Here is a 21718-nt window from a genome sequence, read left to right on the forward strand (position 1 = left end):
GGTTGACGTACCAATATTTCCAGTACGTGGCGTTGATCCAATTCTGCCTGCTACCCGTGTGTTTGGGCATCTAACAGACGGTTCTGTTATCCTCAGCTCGCTTCTTGGTACATTTTGCTGGGAAAAATAAGAGATAACCCTGAAACGTTGACAGGTGCATTAGCACAGCCCTGGCATCCACTATGAAAATGTCCCTATTGTCATTCAGAGGCAGGAGGGACATTGAAGCAGCTCATAGAAAAGGTCAAGACTTATAAAGGGATGGAAAAGGACATAAACACCGGATTATCCCTCCATATCAAATACAGAAGCGCACGCTACGGCTGTATTATGGGTTGTTGTGTTGTGACACTGTTGTGGCCCATAAAACACGACCAGACGGTCCCGGTCCTGCCGCCATCTTGATAGCATGAGCATAAAGTAACTTAAGCGCCACCTTTTCTGGTGCCAACGCGACTCCGGTTTACGGTTCTCACGGTTCTTTTCCTTCCTTTCGCAGATAAAGAGGAATCGGGTGATGAAGACGAGGGCGCCAATGGTAATGTCATTTTCCAGACCACTAACACATGTTTCAGAGCCCCTCAGATGCACCGCTGCTTCTTCATGTCATCTGTCATCAAAAATTGAATTCTGAATTTGTTCACCACCCCCCCTCTTCCCCCCCAACAGTGCAGCAGCACTGTGACAAATAAAGTTTTCTTATCACAGAAGCCTGGAACAAAGAAAATCTTCAATTATGCATGGCCTCAGAAGTGAAATTCTCTTTCCCCTTCTTTTTTGTGACTTAATTTATGCATGTCTTTGTGGTTCCGTTGCTCTCGTACCGCAGTACAAAGACTAAGTTCCACAAAGAGATGGAAGAGAAAAAAAAGGCTGTTTGAGGTGATATCGAAGCCCAGGCTAATTCGACTCCAGACTGCAGCGCCGGGCACAAATGTTTCCCTCCCTTTTTTGAATTCCTCTTCTGTTTCTAGATGCTGGTGGGAACAGAGACGTGGAGATGGCCAGCCAGAACCCAGGTGAGGGCTGCAGCAGAGTGGGGGGGGGGCTGGGCGATCGTCAGATTGCATCATATGGAGAAAGTGCAAGCTGATTGATGTGTGGCTCTGGGTCTCACCGCAGCTCGGCTTGATTAAAGATCCATCTTGATCAGCCTTGTTAGAGGAATAAGTAGTCCAGCTCTAAATGAATCTGTGTAATCTGGAAGAGCGGACCCCGAGACCCAGATGGGCGTGGCGGTGACGGCGAGAGGCTCCTTTGAATTGAGAGTGGGCGTCACGCTCTTGTGTTAGAGGCCCGTTGACTTTGAGCTGCAACCGTTTCTCTTCCTCTACATATGCGCCGCGCTGCTGGGATATAATTAAGATTTGCATGTGCACGCTGCAGCGCCTCGCCTCTCCTGTATTCCTTTCATTCACGTCGCATCCCCGGTACAGATTTGACGGAGAGCCTCTCTAAAAATCAATTCCACCGTTGTGGTGAAGGAGTGAGAGCTGATCCGTCGCTCCAGATCTGCCAGACGCAACTGCATTCTTGGGAGCCGCAGAGCTGAAGCAAGAAGAAACCACAAGCTAATTCCATCATTCTATATACTGCGTGTGTGTGTGTGTGTGTGTGTGTGTGTGTGTGTGTGTGTGTGTGTTATCCACTCACAAACCAGAACCGCAGCTCTGCTTTTCCATTCGAGTCCCGCCCACTCTTCTCTTCATATTATTGCATTTACACGTAGATATTTGAGTTCCAACGGGGCACAAATTCCGACCGAGCCGGACCCTTTAACAGCGACGTCCCACCTGTCTCCAAACGCTTCCTTTCTGTCACCCCCCAACAAAACAGACCTGTTGATGTGATTACCCTCAGAAATAATGATACATGAGCTCATTTCTTGCTGAGCGTTTCAGGACTTAATGCGGAGAGCCTTGACTCCTGGAGCCCGTATTAATCCTTCGAGATGTCTCTTCTTTAATACCTCTCTTTTTTGTTGTTGTTTTACACCCAGATGAAAATTCTGGCAGCGAGGAGCCGACCGAAGAAAAGGACGAGGGTGGAAATGAATCACAGGGCAAAGATGAAGATAAAGGGCTTGAAAAGAATGAGAAAGATGAGGCTAAAAGCGATGGTGGCGATAAAGACGACGGGGGAGATAAAGGTATGTAGATCACTGAACCTGAAAAGTCGCCTATTTGTGTTGAGCGGGAATGTGATGGATGGCGAAACGATGCAATAATGCCTTTCTATACCTTCCTGTTGTCCTCTAACCTGTCTAACGTGTGGCAACGTCTCCTGTTGTTTCTTCCCCAGCAGAAGCAGGGCAGCCTGCTCCCTCCAAGATGGCGGACGACAACGCCGCGGCAGCGTCCACCGTGGAGATGGAAGGTTAGATCTGGCTTTGCCTTTCATTTCACCTGGCGGAGACTCTCCGTCAGCGTAATCTCCTCCTCCCCGTGTTCGGGATCAGCCTGCTCGCTGTTCTTGTTGCCTGGCGCTTCGCCGCAATCAATCTCGGCTCTTAACGCATCTGCGCGCGACATCATCTCGGGAGGTCCCGGGCGTCGCGGAGAGCCTCAGGTGGCAAAACACGTCACCTGGAGCCAAGACAGAGCTGCTGAAGGCGCCGCTAACGGTTCTGGGGGGGGGGGGGGGGTGTGTTGTGGGGGTTTTAATAAGCAGATTAGACGGAGGCGCTAATCTTTTTACCAGATAAATCAATGAATTCTGCATTTCAATGTCAGCTTCCTCAAGGTCTGGAATCATTATTAGGGATTAGAGCCCTGTTTGTTGAAGAGTTATTGCAGCTACAATCATAACTACGCTGTCCCCACCAATTAGGGTGGCGTGATTTTCCCCGTGCTGCAACGTGGAACCGGAGCGCCGCGGCAGCATCGCCGCTAGGCGTGATCGCACATGTCACTGTCACAACTGCACCGTGCGATCAAAACTGAGCGTGCTTGGAGCCGCAGATGTCAGGAGTCGTCGGTACCGGTGATAGAGGTGCAATTCCCCGTCGAATGTGGCGAACCTGAGCGGTGGAGCGCGTCCACGTGGCGTCTGGAGGCGTCACCATAACTGAGGTTTCTGTTTCTGTGACCCACCTGTGGCAGAAACGCCTGAAACAAAAGATAGTTCAAAGAAATGAAGTCCGTTTGTGACCACTTTAGGTTTGATTTTTTTTCCAACGTCATCACATTTGACATCGTTCGGAGCCCAACGGCGCCAGGACGAGACGACACTTCCCTCGCAGCAGCAGCTCGTTACGTCTAATAGTTCGATTCCTGCAATCATCTATCTTTATAAGTCCCTTTCTTCCTCTCCGCCCAACAGTTTTACATTTTGATGCTGCTCCACAGTCGCTGACGGTGAAATTCCCGCGTACCAGTCACTCTCCCGCCGCCGTTTCACTTTCTCTGTGACTGGCATTCCGTTCATTTACAGCTAGAGTGAGCGTTCAGGGCTGGATCTGTCTGAAATAGCCTTCTCCGTCCCCGCTGAAGAGCTATTGGAATACATCCTGCAAACACTACAGCCGCTCTCAGGCCTGTTGATTGTGCCAGTGTCTCTCTCCGCCTGGAGTCGGCACAGGTGACGTGATGAGCCGAGGCGCCATCAAGCAAAAACGGTGTCATTCCTGATTGCAGGCAGATTGCGTTCCATGCGGAGCCGTGGTCAGAATGCAGGATATTCGATCTCATGCGGGCCAACGCAGCCTGGCTCACCAGCTAGGCACAAATCCCAATTATTCCAGATCCAATGCCCTTTATTAGAAATAATAAGTGCAAGACCTGCTCATGTCCTCAAAGAATAAATGGGCTTCATTGAAAGAAGTAATAAAATTGCTCCCGATGATGGGAGGAATGAATCAAACAAACAGATCGCTCCAGGCAGGAACAGCCTGCAGGTCAGGTTGATCCACAGCGGCTCAGAACCAACCTTCCATCTGGCCGCGACATGTCGGAGTGTAGCAAGTTGTGTAATGACAAAGGCATGTGTGCTCCCGCAGCTCTCGCCCACCAGCCCATTTTAGCACTTTTATCATTGTTCCGCTTACGTGAAGGCTGATATCACGTTGTTGCTTTTCCATAACCTTTAAGAGAATCAGGTGAACTTTTCACCATCTTCCAACAAATTCAGAAAAAAAAAGAATCTTCAACCTAACCGAAGCACCTTTTCCCATTTGTCAAGGTGAGAGTGCAACTAAAGACATTTTAGAAATGAATTATCATTTCCAACCTGCTAATGGCTGCCAAAAAGACCCAGAAACACAAAAGGAGGGTTTCGGAGATGCAGCTGAGTGGTTCTTGCAGTTTGCTGGTGAACTTTGTTCTCACATATTTAGCCAAAAGCATCCGAGAGGTGCTTTTAATCAGTTGCTCAGTTATTTCTTTGGGTGTCAGTGATTCGGTGAGAACCTACTTTTAATTCATTTGCATTTGACAGTTTCAATCTTGAAGTTTGTACTAGCTCCAGTAAACAGAAGGTTGTGGGTTCAACCCCTGACCTCCCCAGCTCAGAACACACCCTTGAGCGAGTTGTTCAGCCGATGCTGTGTTTTCAGTCGAAGGGTGTGGAAATGCATCTGTGTTGGATGAACAAAGTGGTGATTTGGCATTCGTTCTTTAATTTAGCATCTTATTATTGTAGCGTTCTTCTCAGGTCAGACACCCTTTATTACCGACACACCCTGTCGCTGTACGGCGCCTTCACAGATGTCGCCCTGTGCGTCTGCACATCCGTCATCACCCCGCTGTTCTCACAAGTGGAGGTGTGCATCACAGTCAAGCCGTTCAGTCACACCAAATAATGCAAAGCACGGCGAAGCAGCTTTCTTTTATTCATATTCTCCGTCTGCATCAGAGCAACTTGTTAATGCAATAATTTATTCACTCAGCACACCGACAGCACGTTGTGATCTGATGCAGGTCACCAGCTTCTGTTACAAATCTGAACCATCTGTTGTTTTACGTCGCTGATCTGTTCATTAAATGAAGCCTAAAGAAAATGTTTACAGCTCTGGCGCCGCTCTCGGTTCTTCACGACATTATGAATCCAAACACTGTAAAAGCTCCTTTATTCCAGGGCTTTTCTTTAGCTCCCTGGAATATTAATGTGCTATAAAGATGCGTAATACGGCAGGCAGGAGGAGACATTTTGTGTTATATATGGGCTCTGGGCTCAGCATTATGAATCATGTGTATTAGATCTCTCGCGCACAGAACGAGATTCTCAGTCTGATATTGAATAAGAATCCAGGAAGCCTGTAGCTGTGAATATTCATAACGCACTTTAAAATGGAAATGGAGGAGCCCCTGTCATAGTGGTGGAGGCGTCTACCCAGGCGCCTCGTGATGGCGGCCCGTGAGAATGGGCTCCTGCCTCGGTAACGCCCTGGAATTAAAGTAAGACCATCTTTGCCCCAAGCTGGAATAAATAAATCTGAGGAGTGTGAGAAGAAATTGTTTTCCTCCGCGCAGAGAGATTCTCCCGCCACAGCCGATAGCTGATGTCTTACCTCCGAAGGTGAGGTTTTTACGGATGCCACCAAGTAAACGCCGGCTTTTCCGACCGTACAGAAGGACGTCGGGAAGGACGCCGGCATCAACACAAGGTTAGCCGAGTTGGGCTCCACCGGTGTGTTTTCGTTTCATTTTCCTTGAAATTCCGTTCTCAAAGTTCTGATCTTGTCGAGTTTCATGCCTAATTGCAAAACACAGACAGCCTCAGAGTCTGGGAAGTTCATAGCCTGGGGTCATAAAAATGTTCTCATGAACATTTGCCTGTTAGTTTGCGTGTGAAGAGAGCTAACTGGCTCCAGAGGTGTATCACAGGTGTGTAGCGCTCCAGCGTCGCTCCGCCTCTCCTCTCTCAGGACTGATGCAGAGGTTTTGTGTCTGTTTTCTGTCAGGAACTGTTACTTTTATTCACTTTTAAGCCGCCATTGTTGGCCCGTGAGAAGGTCAAGGACCCGCGTGTGAGGCTGCGGCGCAGCCATCCGCGGGGTATGTAGATCACAGTTCACACCTGAGCAGGAACTCAACTCTGCCAGCCACATATTCGCGAAGAGACGCTAAAGAGGCGAGAGAGTGAACCTGGCGTCACCTCACGGAAAATGGCAGCTGTCAACACTGCCTGACGTCGGCGGTTTGGCTGCGATAAGCAGGAACTGGCCACGGTCTGAGCACCCCGGCGGAACCAGGCGCCTGCCCCCTCGGCAGCGCTTAAAGTCACCTGTGGAACAAACATGCGGCCCCGTCTGCCTCCTTTTGTTTGACGTAGTGCGAGCCCTCCCGACCGTCCTCTGAGCTGTCCTCTGCAGCTTTAGCACCTCTTAAAAACACACAGCGGAGTCGGAATCAGCGTCCGCAGCGTGATTTTTACGACTTTAATAAATACAGACCACCGTGCCTCTCCTTGAGCAAGGCTGGCCGCTCTAAACAGAATAAATTAGATTTATCTCTGGCTGGTTGGGTACAGAGGGACCCAACTGATGAAGGCACCTGTTTATTTGGAGAAACGAAAGCCAGAATGTAAATGATGGCGAGTCAGAGCCACACTTGTAACTCAACTTAATTACTGACGACTTCTTTAGAGGGACAGTAAGTGTTCCCTGGTGCAGGCAGCCGAGGGAACGGCTTTAATACCGCATTCAGACCCTCCTGTGGGGGGAAAAGGAGAGGCAGAGAGGTGGAGATGGCCAGAGCCAGCGGGCCCTTATCACAGCCCCAGCACAGCAAAGGCTGCACCAACCCCGAGGCTGACGTCCCATCCCGCTGCTCATCCCTCCTTTGGTGCCTGTTTTTGTTATTTGCTCCTTTCCTCAGACTATTATCCCCTTATCCCAGTCTCCCCAGTTCACCCTCATTGTCTGCCTTCCTTTCACGTTCCAAATCTGCCCCATCGGCGTCAGCAACACGTCTACATCGCTGGTTTTTGGTGGCTTTATTACGACGGCTGAGATCTGCTGCTAATGCTCGCGGGCCTTTGTATCAACGTCTCCCGGAACATTTACAAATGCGGGTACGTGAATGAATTCACAGATCCGTGTAGAACCGTCACAAAGTGGAAGTTCTGAGTCATACCTTGTAAACCAGATTTTCTTTTTTTTCAGCTTCATTAGCAGCATGAATCATTTATCCCTATGTTGGTCGGTCTATTCCTCTCAGAATTACACACTGCGATTTACAATCAAGTTCGTTTTTATATATATATATTCTGTATTTTTAGTTATTTATTTTACAGTAGCAGAAAGGATTCGGATCTTTGCTTAATTGGCTCTTTTGTGCCCTTTTGTCTGGGTGTTTTGTGAACAGCGGGGCACTGGCAGTGTAAATCTAATTCTGGAAAGCATCGCCGTCTTTCCTGTGGCTAAGAGTTGTCAGCACACAATTAACTTTTTGGCATAACATTTTATTCCGCAGCACTGAGTGGCTCCTGAGGGAGCGAGCTGCCACTGGCTGAAGACACACTTGTGTTTTATAGCCTTTTTTCCTCCACACTGACTTTAAAAGTCCAAGAACAGCAGTGCGGCGACGCTCAGCCCTGCCAAGCTATTGTGAGCGGGAGGCCGTCCACAGCTTCACCTTCATCCATATTAATGCAGCTTTTGTAAACCAATCCCGTCCCCCTATCATTTTATTACATGTCAGGGCGTTGACGTTAAGGTTTACGGGAAAACAACCCGCGAGCTGCGAATTTTAACATCAAAACGAAGAAACGTGCCGCCGCGCTGCTGCAGCCGCCTCCGTCAGGTCATCCTGTTTCATCAGTGAGGAACGTGGCGCCGCGGTCATTTAGCTGGAGATGGGGAGCGCAACAACAATGCGTACTGTGTCCATTATCCTGGTCACCTCTGGCCCAGAAGCCATCTTCAAAGAGGGGGGGGGGCTCCACTAACAGGCTCCACGGGACCCCCTCCTTGTGTCCTCCTTTGAAGCTCCTCTTTTGATCATCTCTCTCATCCCGTCGCCACCTCTCCCTTTAGTTCACTAAAAAAAGACGTGAATTCTGAGCCGAATTTGTCAGGCTGAGATGCAACAAATGCGAATGGAAAGAATCGGGAATACGTCCCGGTTCGTGCAGCGTGCACGCGCACACACCCTCTGAAGACACACTCATTTGTAAAGACGCCATTTGAGGGATGAGTGATCTGTGCGTGCGCCGCCCGTCTCCTGGAGGCAGCGATTGAAATTTGATGGCAGAGTTACTTCAGTTAGAATCAGACGAGAACCCGAGTCAGACACCGACAAGGCTCGTCTTTGAGTCTCAGCCTGGATTTTTGAGACCTTTTTTTTCCCCGTAATCCTTTGATTTGCAGATGCTAGTCTGTGCTTATCTCACTGCCGGTAATTACAGCCCCTCCGCCAGATCCTGCTGCACAACAGTGGCCAGTCGTCATCCTTGCATGAGCAATTTATTAATCGTGGTTTTCTGAGCATGAACATCAACAGCAGAGACGCTTATTTGTGGTTCTGAACATGCAAAACATCCCATATCTGCCAACAAATAGGGGAAAAACAACAGGGGAAAAACAACAGCAAGGGGGGGGGGTAAGTGCACTGAGGATCTTTATCATCAACAAGGGACAAAAATAAGAAAACGCATGGAGTGAGTGACACACCGTAGAGGCAGAACAGATCCAATTCTTTAAAATATCATCAGTTTTTTGAAAGAAGCAGATTTTATTATTCCAACAGAGAGGAAAATGACTGTTTCTACACTGATTAATATGCACGCCCCCCCCCCCCCCCACACACACACACACACGTCCTCTGACGCCCCCAGGAATGTGTTCATGTTGGAAAATCAAGCGCGTTTGTGCCCACAAACAAAACTCCAAATCCCGAGGCGACCTCTGAGACGTTCGGCTCGTTTCCTGCGCGTCGTCTCGGAGGGCGAACGGGTTACTGCGGGAGAACTGGGAAGACATCTGAAAACCAGTTTTTCAGTTTCATGAGCAGCTCTGCTGCCGAATATTGGATCCTTCAAATTCCTCAATTATGGAGCGTTGTGGCTTCTTGTTATTGCAACATAAGTCGGATTAAAACTGCGGCTGTTTGACAGCGCGACGCCACCCCGGGCTTTAAAAATTCATCCGTATTTCAGAAACCTTTTAAACACAACCTCCACTTTAACCAGGGATGAAGCTGCCAGAGCGGAACCCGTTTGTTCTGACAGCAGCAGGTTAAAACCCCAAACCTCACAGTTGTGATGTGGGAGCCCACATCTTCATTGGAGGCCACCACAGAAGCCGTCTCTTTCTACCCTTTCGGCTGCTCGCCGCCGGCCCGTCGTCCGTTCCTGATGCTTAGTCAAAAACTGTGATTACGCTGATCAGAGCGATCTGCTGGAAGCTGCCCAGCGAGCTCACTTCACGGCCCCCCGTCCCATTCCAGCGTGGGATTTAGCCCGTGCGAGATAGCCCGCCTGCGCGCCGCTACATCATAACACGATAGGCAGCGAAGCCGAAGGCGAGGAGCTTCCGGCAGGAGGCCTGGTAGCGGCGCGAGGAGCGCCTGCAGATTATGTAAAGTAATTCAGCGCGTGATGACAGAGGAGCAGGCCGCTGACAGCAGGTTTCGCAGGTATGTGGGTCACTCGCACGGAGCCCTCTTTGCATTTTCCTCCTCCTGTGTCTATTTTTGTGTCGTCTCCCTTCATGTAATCAGTTATCTGCGCGCTGCTACGGGGATATCTCCTTGTCCTCTTTGGTCTTCTGACGGACCCGGGCGACGGCGTCAGATAAGGAGCATTAAAGGCGATCAGGGCCCGGGATGAGAGGACCCGACGGGGGAGTCTTTGCGGCGTATGTCAGCAGCACGGCGACCTTTGTTGTTTGTTCTCCGGACGTTCCTCTCCTCCTTCTGATCAAATACACTTTCGTTAAGTCGTGGCTGAGCCCGGCGGCAGATGGTGCCCTGTTCTCTTTCTTTTTTTTGTCTTCTTTCGCAGCACTCTACGATTTCCCATCTTGTCAAGCATGGCCCAGGTTTGTGTAATGAGCTTGGGTCTTTTCATTCTGTTTAGAGGACCCTGACCCTCAGCGACGCCCCGCCACGGTTGCCAATCCGCCAGGGAGCACAATGCTGCTTAGCATCCTCAAGGCTCATGGCTTTTTCTTGGAAAGGAAAAGGTGGAATATTAATGAAGACCTTGCTTTTCAGGAGGAGGGCAGTGGATGCTTGTGGTTACAGTGTTTATTGAGCAGGCTTGTTTTCATCTGCCCGGCCTGCAGGTCACAGCTCAATGCCCTTTAATTGGCTGGGATTGTCAGGCGGCGGTCCGTCTCATAGCGTGGAAACCTCTGACTACCAGACAAAAACCTTTATTCCCGGCTCTTGAGAGGGGCGGATGGTGGAGCCGAGCTCTTCCTCGAGCCCTATCGTTAACATATGAAAATGGGCTGCGCTCCACATTTAGCAGCTCATTAGGTCTTTTGGTGGGGTTCTGGTAGGGGTCCACCCTCTGTTGTTCTGCTCCAACAGAGATGTTTTTAATTACGGTTGCAGGACACCGATGAGACCCAAAGCTATTAGTAGAGTTCAGTGAGGAGCTTCGATACTTCGAGTGTCTGAACCGGAGTTAAGACCCTTTTGGACCACCCACTCTGCTGGGGCGACCGTGCTCCTCCCGCCAGTGTAAATAACGGAGAATCCCGTAAACAAACACGTAATCTGCTTTTTCTCTGCGATTCCACGGACACCTTTAATGTGGTCGGGCTGATTCCCCCCCCCCCCAACACAGCTGCCTCTCACAGCACCACAACTGGAAACTGAGGTTCACTCCAAGAATATTGAGCAGGTTCTGTTTTTACTTCTTACTTCTTCCTTCATGTGGTGGAAATGCGCCCTCGTGATCCGAGGAGCATCGAAGGCGCTTTGTTCCCTGCAGTGTCTCCTAAGGCGAAAACCGTTCCTCCGTGAACCGCGGACGAGGCTCAGTGGACCTGAACAAAGACCCTGACCTGCAGGAGCTGCTGGTGCCTGCTTTGTTCATGGCTCCCAGTGGAGAGTTGCAGCTTCCACTCTCTTATTTATAAAATAAAACTATAAGGAAGCGGAAAATTGTCCTCGCTGCCTTTCAGACACACCCATACTGGCATTCTGATTGGCTGCATCCTTTGTTTGAGGTGGAGCAGCTGGAGCAGCAGAGCGGCTGAATGTGACCCGGTCCGGGGATCAAACCCACAGCAGAAATTCAGCGGGAGAACTGACACCACCGAGCAAACTTCTGTGGCTCCAGAGCTCGATTGATTTTTATTCTTTCACTGCTCAAAGTAAAAGAGTGGAATAAAGGAGTAAAGTGTCCTGTGGCTGAGGGACAAACGGACCTCCTGTTCCACCCAGGGCTTCTGTCTGGAACATTAAACAGAGACAGTTCCCATTCTGCTGCCTGGATCAGCCGCTGGGACCGCCTCCCCCGTGGGCCCACTGAGCCGCCGTGACGGCAGGATGCTAATGAACATGACGAAAAGATGCAGAATCACGCTAAAAAGTCTTTTCTGCAGCCATTTACATTTATATTAGACACATCCGACACATATTTCGGAACGTCGTTCCATGTTTAAATATTGTGACACACTAGACTAATGCTGACCAACAAAATGCTAACTAGCTCTGGGCTAATAAATGTATGCAAGGTGGAGGGGATGTAATTTTCTGCTTGTCTGCTTGTGGGGGTGACTTATATCCACTCTGCTCCTTCCTCTTCCTCCTCGTGTGCACGTGAAAGCGAGCACGCGCGTCATCTCTCCTTTTGATCTCCTCGTATCTGCGGACTTACAAAACAAACCTGAAGTGACAGGAAGGAAAAGTTGAGGTTTGCAGAGTTCTTTTTCTGTCTTCTGTTTGTGACCGATTGTGACCGACCCCCCCACACACACACACACACACACACACACACACACTTGTGAACTAATCTGTCGTCTTCAATGAAACATCATGATAACGCGGCTGATTAGATCTTTAATATGAGGAAAATGCGGATACCTGTTAAAAGCTCATTATCCGTCTTGTTGATTATGAGTCTGGTTGTTTGTTTTTTATCGTCTGCATCCCAGCGTAGATGCTTTTTTTCCAAAGAAGTAATTAATATTCCCCTCAGGCTTCTTTTTTCCCAGCTTCCACTGGTCTAAGCTGTCTTGTTTCCTGCTGAGGGAGTAAATTCAGTCCGGTGTTTTTCCCGTTCTCCCTCTCCTCCCTCTGTGTCTCTCGGAACCTTGACAAGGGCCCGTTTTTCTTCCTACCCCATCTAGTTTATGTGTTTACACCGGCACCCTCGCATCCCCTCCTTAAATGATGCCCCCCCCCCTCTACTGTCACCACACCAGAGTCAAATAAGAGAGCGAGTGAGCGCAGAGCAGCGCAGCGCCGGCCCTCAGAGCTCCGGGCAGACGCAGGAGGCTGCTGCTGCAATAAATTGAAATTCTGAGGTCGGTTGCTTCAACCTGATCAGCGTCGTACATTAGAAGAACATGATGCCCCCATTCTGGATTCTTATTACCTGAGGGATGGAGGAAGAAGGGAGCGTCGGGAACAAATCGTTCTCCATGCAGGCATGAAGCCAGCATTGAAAGAGGGGCCCGTTGGACCCTCGGTCCTCACCAGCCTTCAAACATACGTCTGAACGCTACATTTATATCCTTCCACAGTTGCTTCATGGTGGTGAAACTTTTAATCCCGCTGACCAATCCAGTTTCAATAAGAAGATCTTATTATCATGAGGGGACTGGGCCCCCCGTGGTCAGTGTTAATCTTCTTTAAAATGCATCTCACCATGGCAACGGTCTGTAAAGATACTCTTACTCTTTAGCTAATGTGATTAACTGGGCAGGAATTGTAAAGCAATGTGTTAGTTTTTAAAATCCTAATTGAATCTCCTTCTGAACAGTTACCTGAAGGTCATCGCTGGAAATTCAGTTATACTATTGTAATAATTATGCAATAGCTTCAGCGTATATCAGGAGATTAAACACATCTATATCTTTATAAGGATGTGCGAGTCTACAGGTGAATAGCAGCCTAAACATCGTCACGGTCGACCCAGAGCCAAGACGATTAGCATCAGGTCCATCAGGTCCCCCCCCCCCCCCTCCTCCCTCCACATTGTCAGCGTCTCGATTTAATCAGATTATCATGAGATTGTTGCTTCTGTCTCCAGCTGAGCCCCAGTCAGGTGAAAATTCATTGGGATGACCAGTGCATTCCAGTAGCCACCAGTCCATGTTGCCAGTGAAGCAGACGGAGTGTGTGACGCCCTGCCCCCCCCCCACCCCCCCCCCCCCGCAGCCTGGCGCAAGTATCAGAGTCTGGCAACACGAGCGGGGCGCTAAGTGACCTTGACGGCCGTCGTGGGTTACAGTAAACACGCCCGACACGAGCGCGCTCTGGCTCGGGGACGTTCTTCTATCACGCCGAGCCGTTTGTTTCCATCATGGCGCCGTTGTGGGAGGACGGCCATCTTTACGCCGCGGTTTGTTTTTGAGCAACGTTTGTTTGGGAGCAACAAAAGGAGGAGTTGTGTGGCTACAGATGTAGCGGGGAGGAGGCGGAGGATGCGTGGCGGATGGGGGCTCGCACTCCCTTGCAGGGACGGCGCTCTGTAATTAATTTTGCATGCGTCTGCCGCTCCTCCGCTTGTTTTGTTGCGTTCTGAAGTGCAACTCTTTAGGAAGGCGCCGCGGCTGTCAAACAATGGGACGGCTGCAAACGGGGGTCCACGAGCGGAACGTGGCGGCTGATTCCTGGATGATCGCTTTTCATTAAAATGAAATAAAAAGTCAGACGTCCGCAGCTGTTCCCTCAGATGTGCGTTCCCTCAGACGTGCGTGGATGCCCGCCTCATGCCCGTGTTTATGTTTGCTTTACATTGCAGACGTCTCCGAGATGAGCGACGCCGGCGCCAGCCAAGGCGGTGAGTAAATATCTTTTTGTCCCCCGTCCTGGCGGCTGTGAAGCGCCACTGAAAACCTGTCATTTAACAAAACCCCCCCCACCCCCCTCCTGCCCACACACTCTTCTTTCAGTTTCTTGCCCCCCCTCCCTCCCAGGGGTCACCTACCCGCTTTCATAATCTGTCCCGGGTGCAGATGAGCGCTCTATCCGGTTCGAACCTCCTCGTTAGCCAGAAACCCACTCTGCTTGATTTGTGCACTTAGCGGGGCAGAGAGGCTCCATCAGCGGGGGCTTTTGAAGACGAGCGGCCGCAGATCGCTTGATTATCATAGAGTCTCCTCAAATTTGCAGCCCTCTCTGTTCTTATTCATCTCTCGCTGCCTCTCCTGTCTAGATGAGATGAGAGATCCCGTCGAGAGCCCAGAACGACCCGATGTAGTTCCAACCGCCAGCAGTCAGCCCAAAGGTAAGCTAAAAGCACCCCCGCCCGCTCACGGGCGCGCTCATTCCTCGCGCACGTCTCCATTTATAAGTGGATTCTGATTAGCGGCCACAGCTGCCGAATTAAAAGGATTCCGGCGTTCCCCACCCTCGCCCTGCCTGTGTGAGCCCCCCCCCCCCCCCCAGGGCAGTTGCTCCATCCTCCTTACGTCTGCAGCCATGACCCCGATATTTGGGGACGCACGTGTGAAGTGCGGCTGCAGAGATTGATGATGATGAATTACTTGCAAACTCCGGCGTCGCACGTTTAATAAATCAAATCTGCACAACCTGCAGGGACCAAAATGGTGCCAATAAATCAAATGTGATGAGGACACCACACAGGTTCTCTCAGCTCCGCGCTGTGATCGACCATAATAAGACTAAATCCTGAGTGTTTGCGTAAGGAGAGGCGAAAAAGTCGAATTTCTGTTTGTTCCAGGTGTTCGGAAGCAGCGCTGCCAGGGAAAGGGATTGTGATTTGGGCATCGGACCCTCTTCCTGTTTGGAGGGGGATCATTAAGCAACTGTTTAGAGCAGATTGTCAGGGCTGAATAAATAAGGCAGGCTCCAAGCTTGTGAGACAAACAGGCTGCTGTCGACAGGCGAGAGTTTAAACGCTGCCAGAGAAGAAGAAGTTGTCAAACAAGCGTGCGGATCAGGGTGGAGCCGGGTAGCGGTGCGCATTAGCGGTGGCGCACAGAGCGCATGAACAGGAAAGTGGGACATTTCAACGTCCGCAGTCAGTCAGAAGCTGCTTAATTGATGCGCCTGATCACATAATCCGGAGTAATCGACTCCCGGCTGTTTCCCCGCTGCTCCACTGGCATCTTCAGTGGTGTGAAATCGGCGTCTGAGCGTAGCGGCGGCACGAGGGAACACCGCCGGTACCGTCGCGGGAGGATGAGTCGAGTATCAAAGACGCCGTCGGAGGATGGCGGCCAGTTCAGCCGCACCACAACACTCAGAGCTGCGTTTGTTTCCCTTCCAGACACCGAGGAGAAGAAGGAATGACCAGCTGAGGGAAGGACAATCAACCTCATCTGACAGCCAGCAAACTGTGTGAAGCCAACCGTACTGGTGTCAGACTGGCCGTAAACACTGGCACAGGACAACCAGTTACTCACAAGACGCTCACATCCCCCCCCCCCAGCATTTTCCCCCTCTTTGCTATGAATCTACTCATCCCTGAAGTATGTAGGTACTGTATATGTATGTACAAAATCCCTACGATAGGACTTGAACATATCAGCCAGAAAAGATGAGCCATACCTCACTGTGCGTTAGAGTCATGCGTCATTTTACCAGCCGGGTGCGACGAGAAGAAGCCTCTTTATTTGTGTGTGTGTGTGTGTGTGTGTGTGTGTGTGTATTCCCGCTGCGAGAGCATGTCCAAACACACCTGCCACACGTTGGCATCTGCAATCCCGCCGCTACGACAACCGCGGCGCCACCGCCGTCACGAAGACGCTCACCTGCAGACCCCCTGCCGGGGTCCGCCCGCGCTCCGGCGATCAGCCCGGCGAGCCGATAAGCTCGATCCAAAACACGGCAGATAAGGCCACGCTTCACGTCACGGCCCCTCTGAACACCGCGCATCGTGTCCGTGTCACCGAGAGTCTTGACAATTTAATTAGTCCCTGTCCCCTTTTCCCTCGCCGCTTCCAGTGCATGCAGAGGAACCGCTTTGAAACTTAAGAAAACGGGAATTAGAGGCTTCTCGCTTGCGCTTGTCTCCTGACCAGATCGTCTCCAGTCAGTGTAGGGATCTGCCTTATTTCTGATCCGATTCGCTCAGAACCCACCCGACCCCAGGCGGAGGGCCACGTATGAATTCCTGCTTGCAGATGTTTTGTAATTTCCAATGTATCACCTAACGGCTTCTTCCTTTCTCTTGAGTTGATTCCAGAATGAATTTGGTTTGTTTTGAAATGTCGATATGAGCGATTAATCACTTGCAGTGGTGCCATACAAAAGATCAAAGTTCTCTGAAACGATGCCTTCATACTCTGTTTGCTTTGCTAAACTATAACAAAACGACTAATAAAGACTACGCTGGAAGCCACGTCTCAGCCTCTCATGTAGCCTGTCACCAATGCTGCACTTTTTTTCCCGCCGTTCCGACAGAAGCTAATATTTAATTGAACAACTGTAACAGCGAGCAGTCATGTGTCCCCGGGAGACAAACAATTACTCGATTCCTGTCATCTCCTGCACGCTGCCTCTCTGGCCTTCAGCCCGTCTCCTGCATCCAATCAGAAGAGATATCCAGCTGACCGCCTCACCCCAGAGCCTTCGGAGAAACCCGCTAATGGCCAGAGACCTCACACGGAGTTTGTTATCAAAGACTCAGACGCTCTCCAGAGCAGAACTGCCTCATCAATAACCCGTCTTATCTGTAAACAAAATGGTACAACTGTTCCCGGGTTTTGGAAACGCTAATTCCTGAATTCCTCTTTTCTGTCGGCTGTTGCGAAATATGGGGGCGATGCTAGCAGTACGTCGTTAGAAAGAGGTGCCCCCTAGTGACGGCTCGGTGTAACAACGCCATTTTCTCCCTTAAATAGAGCGGATGAGTGTGGAAAAACTTTTTTTTAGATCTGTTTTTTTCGTCTTCCTGACAGGAATGACATTTTAACAAAACACCTAAAAGGGGAAGCAAAAGCATCTTTAAATCTTTAAATGGAATCAAACCAAGAAGTGGCGCTGACGCATCAACAGCTATTATTCAAATCAGTCCTGACAGGTAAGAGAAAAGTAAAAGTTGAACAAAGATGCCTGAAAAGTCGCGACATCGCTGTTTTTATTTTTTCTTGGGAAGCGTTTATCACCATTTTACTTGGCACCACCTTAAAAGCTCAACAAACGGCAAAAGTTCACTCGAACTCGGCTGGCGTCTAGCATGTTCTTGTTCTGTTGATTTGCTGCATGAGGCGGTTTAAATGTTGCAGGTGGAGCTGGAGCGTTCCACAAGCTTCAGGCAGAAGCTCCAGTGGCCCAACTGGCTGCTGCACGCCAGCAGAAAACAACGCTGGATGAAACAAAAAACCACCTACAGTCCTCCACCACCCGAGTCTGCCTGGAACAGCATCTCCCCGACACTCCATTTGTGTTTGCACATTTAGGCCACGGACGCGTGGGACGGATGCGTGCGTGCGTGCGTGCGTGCGTGCAGCGGCGGTGCTGTCAGCTCCTGACGGGTCTCATCCAGCCACTGAGGGCTGATATAATGCGATGTGCTCTGTTTATTCCATTTTCCAGATGAAAGAACCGCGGTCGTCCTCCTAACGTAAACACGCGTGAACATGTTCTCGCTCCGCTCCCTCTTCACCTTCGCAGGAACTCCAACCTCCCACCGTCTGTGAACACAACTCAGACAAATTGGAGGGAAACAATTCCCACTCTGATGCTTTAAATCCCAGCTCCAGATAAGGTGTTTTTATCTGAAGTACAGTGTTTGTCCTTCATGAAAATTCATTGGCCTCACAAGAGGCAGAGGCAGCAGTATAGGTGAACTAAGCCCAGATAAACACTCTAATTGGGATGAAAATTGACGCCGTTCATTACAGATGCCCATCTTCAAAGGCGCAGGGAGCCGCTGAAATGTTGAAAGGAAATTGACTCGCCGACGTGCGCTTTGAACAAGAGAGAATACGTCGATTAATCTCCACCGGCACAGGACTGTTATGGAGATTACATTTGTTGTCGGACTAAAAAAGCACATTTGTCTCACGCTGATGGGCCCTCCTGACAAGAGAGCAGAGCAGAATGAGGATGAATAAGCTAATTCTAGCCCGGCCTCCCTTGTTCCAATTATCAACTCCATCGGCCTCACACTCAGATAACAGGATGCCTTCAGACCGCCTCATGGACGGACTGTAGCGGACGCGCGTTTGGTGTGAACGTCCGCTGGAAAAGCCTTTGGTTCGAGTCAGCCTTTTTAAGTTAATGAGTCGTAAATCAAAGATGAGCGGTTCTTCCCTGCCGATAACGGCTTGCAATGAACTGGCCCCCACATCTGAGTTTATTCTGCTGCTGCCCTCTCGGTGCAAAGTTCCACGTTTAAATCCTCCTCACGCACGTCTGCCCCCTAGTGCTGGGCTGCAGCAAAGGTCACGACCCAGTGGACTGTTGCCAAACGATGTCTGACGATGCCAAATGGCAGCGCAGGTTGGTTATTGGTCCGTACATTAAGGCCTAATTATCCTCATCCTGCAGCTACAGCAAACATTAAATAAGCGTTGTGGATGTAGCGCAGCTCCTAATCTTATTTTAATGGAAAACCCATTTAGTTTGTCAGTAAATAGATGAGGTTTTTTAAGCATCTGTCTTAAATAATACAACATCGCTAAACTGGGCGGGGAACGAACGGCGATGTGCTCCGTGTTAACCACGTTTGAAACAAATTCATTAAAGATGTTTCGTTTGTGTTTTTCAGCAGCGGAAAATCCACCCGGGCTGCCTAATGAAGGAAAATGGAAAGCAACTGCTCTAAATGTGGTAATTAAATCAGACGTCGGTAAACGCGTTAACCTTATTTAGCTGTTCGTTGTGGGCCCGCGTGCTGACACTGATGCTCGCTGTCACATTACAGCAAAATGTCACCGGGCTTTTAAATGAGGGCGACTCTGGGAGTAACTCAGCTGGGGGAGTCCTTCTGCCTCCGACCTGGGGGGGGGGAACCAGCAGAGATCTGCAGTCAGACGAGAAAATCCTGTTCTTTCGCTCACGTTTTCTCCGTAATTGGTGGATATGAAAACGCTCCAGCGGTAAAAGGGCGATATTTTCAAATCTTCTTAATTTGCAGCTGTGAAATGTGAGCGACTAACTTCCCCAGCAGAAGTGCTCCGCCTCCCAGACGGCGGCGATGAAAGGCACGCCAACGAGCTGGGAAGGAGGAATTAACAAGAGTGGTGATTTTATTGCATCCTTTTGCACTTCCTGGTGAAGCCAAACCTCGATACACGTGCTGATAAGGTGTCAGCAATGCTAGCTTATCGCGTTAGGTGGTTCAAGCAACTGACGTTATCGCACAGGTATTTTTTTGGTCGGCAAATTTCACCGTTTGTCACGTGCAGAGGCGCCGCCCGCGCCCCTACAGGTGTCACACCTGTGTAACGCTGAGGAGAATAAAGATTTCATGTGGATTTGAGGAAGTCTGACCTTGCTCCTCCTAGATTCCTGTTGCCTTCTGCAGGGGTTTTCATGGTGGTGGTTTGGCTGATGCAGATTCTCTGAACGAGTCTGGTCCTGGACCTCCATTTAGGACCGCACAGAGGAACAAGTGGGAGAACGGGGGGGGCAATCATTCGACCTCATGGACAACAGGTGCGGGTTTCTCTGGAAGTTCAGCAGAAGCTACGTGGCTCCTAGAGATAAAATAAAAAAGTGGGAAACAGCATCTTGTTAGGAAAGTCGCCTTTTTGCAGATGGAAAAAACCTCAAAGCACTAATCAACAAACTGACAGGAGCGAATTGGAAGGTTGCTGGCAGCAGCCGCAGCCTGTGTGATTAACCTCGCCGCTCCTGGCCAGCGTCTCTAATTACAATTGCCAAAAATATATGGCTCCAAATGTGGAAAAAAATATACATCCTTGTGCTCCGCTGTATCAAATCTTCTTGTAGGCTGTTGATTGTTGACAATGCCATGAAGAATTACATTTCCTTGATTATTTCCCCAAACAAATTTGAGATCCAATCTTCACTGGAAAGCAGATAAGCTTGATTGCTTTTTGCTTTACAGCGTCTTGCCTGTCAGCGCGAGCTGTGCCTTTGGGGGTCCTCCAGCACTTCTGAGAGCTGTTGCTGTAGCAACAAGCGGGGAGCGATTGCGTGCCCCGTGTGCATCCAGAATCAGGTGAGTGTAGCCGCTGCATAGATAAAAGTGAAGGGGCCATCCTGGCCGCGCAGCTCCATTTGGCTCGCTTCATTTGCTGAGAAAATCTCCGTCGGTTTATGGCGATAACGCGACGTGAGATTTCAAAGAGAAGCGGCTGAGATGACGGCGCTCTGGCCGTGATCCTGCTGCCATGGTGACAGCAGGTGAAAGGCCCCCTGATATCAAATTAACCATTCACATCTGAACATCCACGGTGAGACTATTAGCCTGTTGGGTGACGGCGGGACCTCGCTCTGCAGACCAGGTTCCGTGTTACCTGGAAGCCATTAAATTCTGATCCTCGCGTAGAGAATCTTCATGTAGCAATAATGAAGGACCATCAAGGCAGGTGAGCGTGTGTGCGAGTGTGCACAGGCTGACCCTCCAGGGCCAGACTGTACGCGGATTTATTAATTTGCAGATGAGGGTGGAGAGCGCTGCTCCTTCCCACCAGGATTCATTATTTTCTGCTCCAAACTCCTGCTGGTTATGTTAATGAATTACAAATTTCCATAACAAAATAGGCATCAAGGTAGGCAGGAAAATCACTTCAGCACAGCGTGGAGGTGGAGTGTGCCAGTTCGCTACCAATCATTCGGTGACGAAGTGCGCAGAGTGATTTGCAGAAGGGTAAAAAAAGGAACACGGAAGCTCCATCAAGGCCCCGTCATCGTTTGTCTTGTCCTCTTTACACACTTCAAAAAAAAAAACCCGCTAAACGTTCCCCAGAGTCGGGTCGAAGCCCGGATCCCGGCACTGTTCACGCGTCTATAACAGGAAACACCTCAGAAACAGCTGATGTTTGTTTCCAGTAATGGTGCACAACCTCCACTGATAAATACGACTCGTTTAGCATAATTGTCAAATTGCTGGCTTCCGGCGGAGACGCGCTAACTGCTCAAACACTCTGCCAGAGGTGATTAAAATGGAACCGGGGCCTTTTAAGGCGTCGCTGTCAACGAGCGCCACGTCGCCTCGGCGAGATGCGTCTCCCGAAACACCTCAGACTGCAGCGTGCGGCGAGCGCCTCTCAGTCGCTGTTAATTGGCTCATTTACCCCTGTGCACGGTGTAAAAGCACAGCCGAGGTTTTAAGCAAACTTAGCAAACAAAGTTCTTGCGGCAGCTTTGACACAAGCTGTCTGAAGTGGAACAGACAGTGACATTAATGGAGGGAGGCTGAGGCGTCTGCAGTCTGCCACGCGTCCCTCTTGTCTGCGGGTTAAGCGTCTCTTGTCACAGCTGACAACTTGTGCGATTGATTAAGCCGGTTCTGCTGACAGGGAGACACGAGATCACAATTATGATGAATAGTCTGTTTATTCTTCCAACATAATGGACGCCGGAGAGCAGCAAAAAGCAGCGGCGTCCTCCTTTTGTTGACCTTACTATTAATTAGACCCGTGATCCCGCTCGTGCGCAGTGAATTCGGACGTTCACGTGGACCATTTCCAGAGATGCTGGTGGACATCGGGTCA

At 50.0% G+C, this 21718-nt stretch overlaps 1 protein-coding gene and 1 long non-coding RNA gene across 8 annotated transcripts in view; one reads left to right on the forward strand and one right to left on the reverse strand.

The window, feature by feature from the left end:
* The window catches only part of macrod2 (mono-ADP ribosylhydrolase 2), a 284197-nt gene extending 267773 nt beyond the window's left edge, over positions 1-16424 (forward strand). For 4 of the 7 annotated variants that reach the window (XM_057048325.1, XM_057048328.1, XM_057048331.1 and 1 more), the window contains 7 exons: positions 500-538; positions 975-1019; positions 2000-2149; positions 2302-2376; positions 13864-13902; positions 14278-14349; positions 15355-16424. In XM_057048325.1, the coding sequence (XP_056904305.1) occupies positions 500-538; positions 975-1019; positions 2000-2149; positions 2302-2376; positions 13864-13902; positions 14278-14349; positions 15355-15377 (443 nt within the window). In that variant the 3' untranslated portion in view covers positions 15378-16424. The remainder of the gene's footprint in view (positions 1-499; positions 539-974; positions 1020-1999; positions 2150-2301; positions 2377-13863; positions 13903-14277; positions 14350-15354) is intronic. The other 3 variants (XM_057048326.1, XM_057048329.1, XM_057048330.1) reach the window with 3 other exon arrangements.
* On the reverse strand, positions 15708-20716 carry LOC130534302 (uncharacterized). Its single transcript, XR_008952855.1, has 2 exons — positions 19830-20716; positions 15708-19732 (listed from the first exon to the last, which is right to left on the reverse strand). It is a non-coding gene; the product is annotated as an uncharacterized LOC130534302 (long non-coding RNA).
* Positions 20717-21718: the final 1002 nt, after the last annotated feature.

The sequence above is a fragment of the Takifugu flavidus genome, chromosome 11 (assembly GCF_003711565.1).
Source record: "Takifugu flavidus isolate HTHZ2018 chromosome 11, ASM371156v2, whole genome shotgun sequence".
NCBI classification, from domain to species: domain Eukaryota; kingdom Metazoa; phylum Chordata; class Actinopteri; order Tetraodontiformes; family Tetraodontidae; genus Takifugu; species Takifugu flavidus.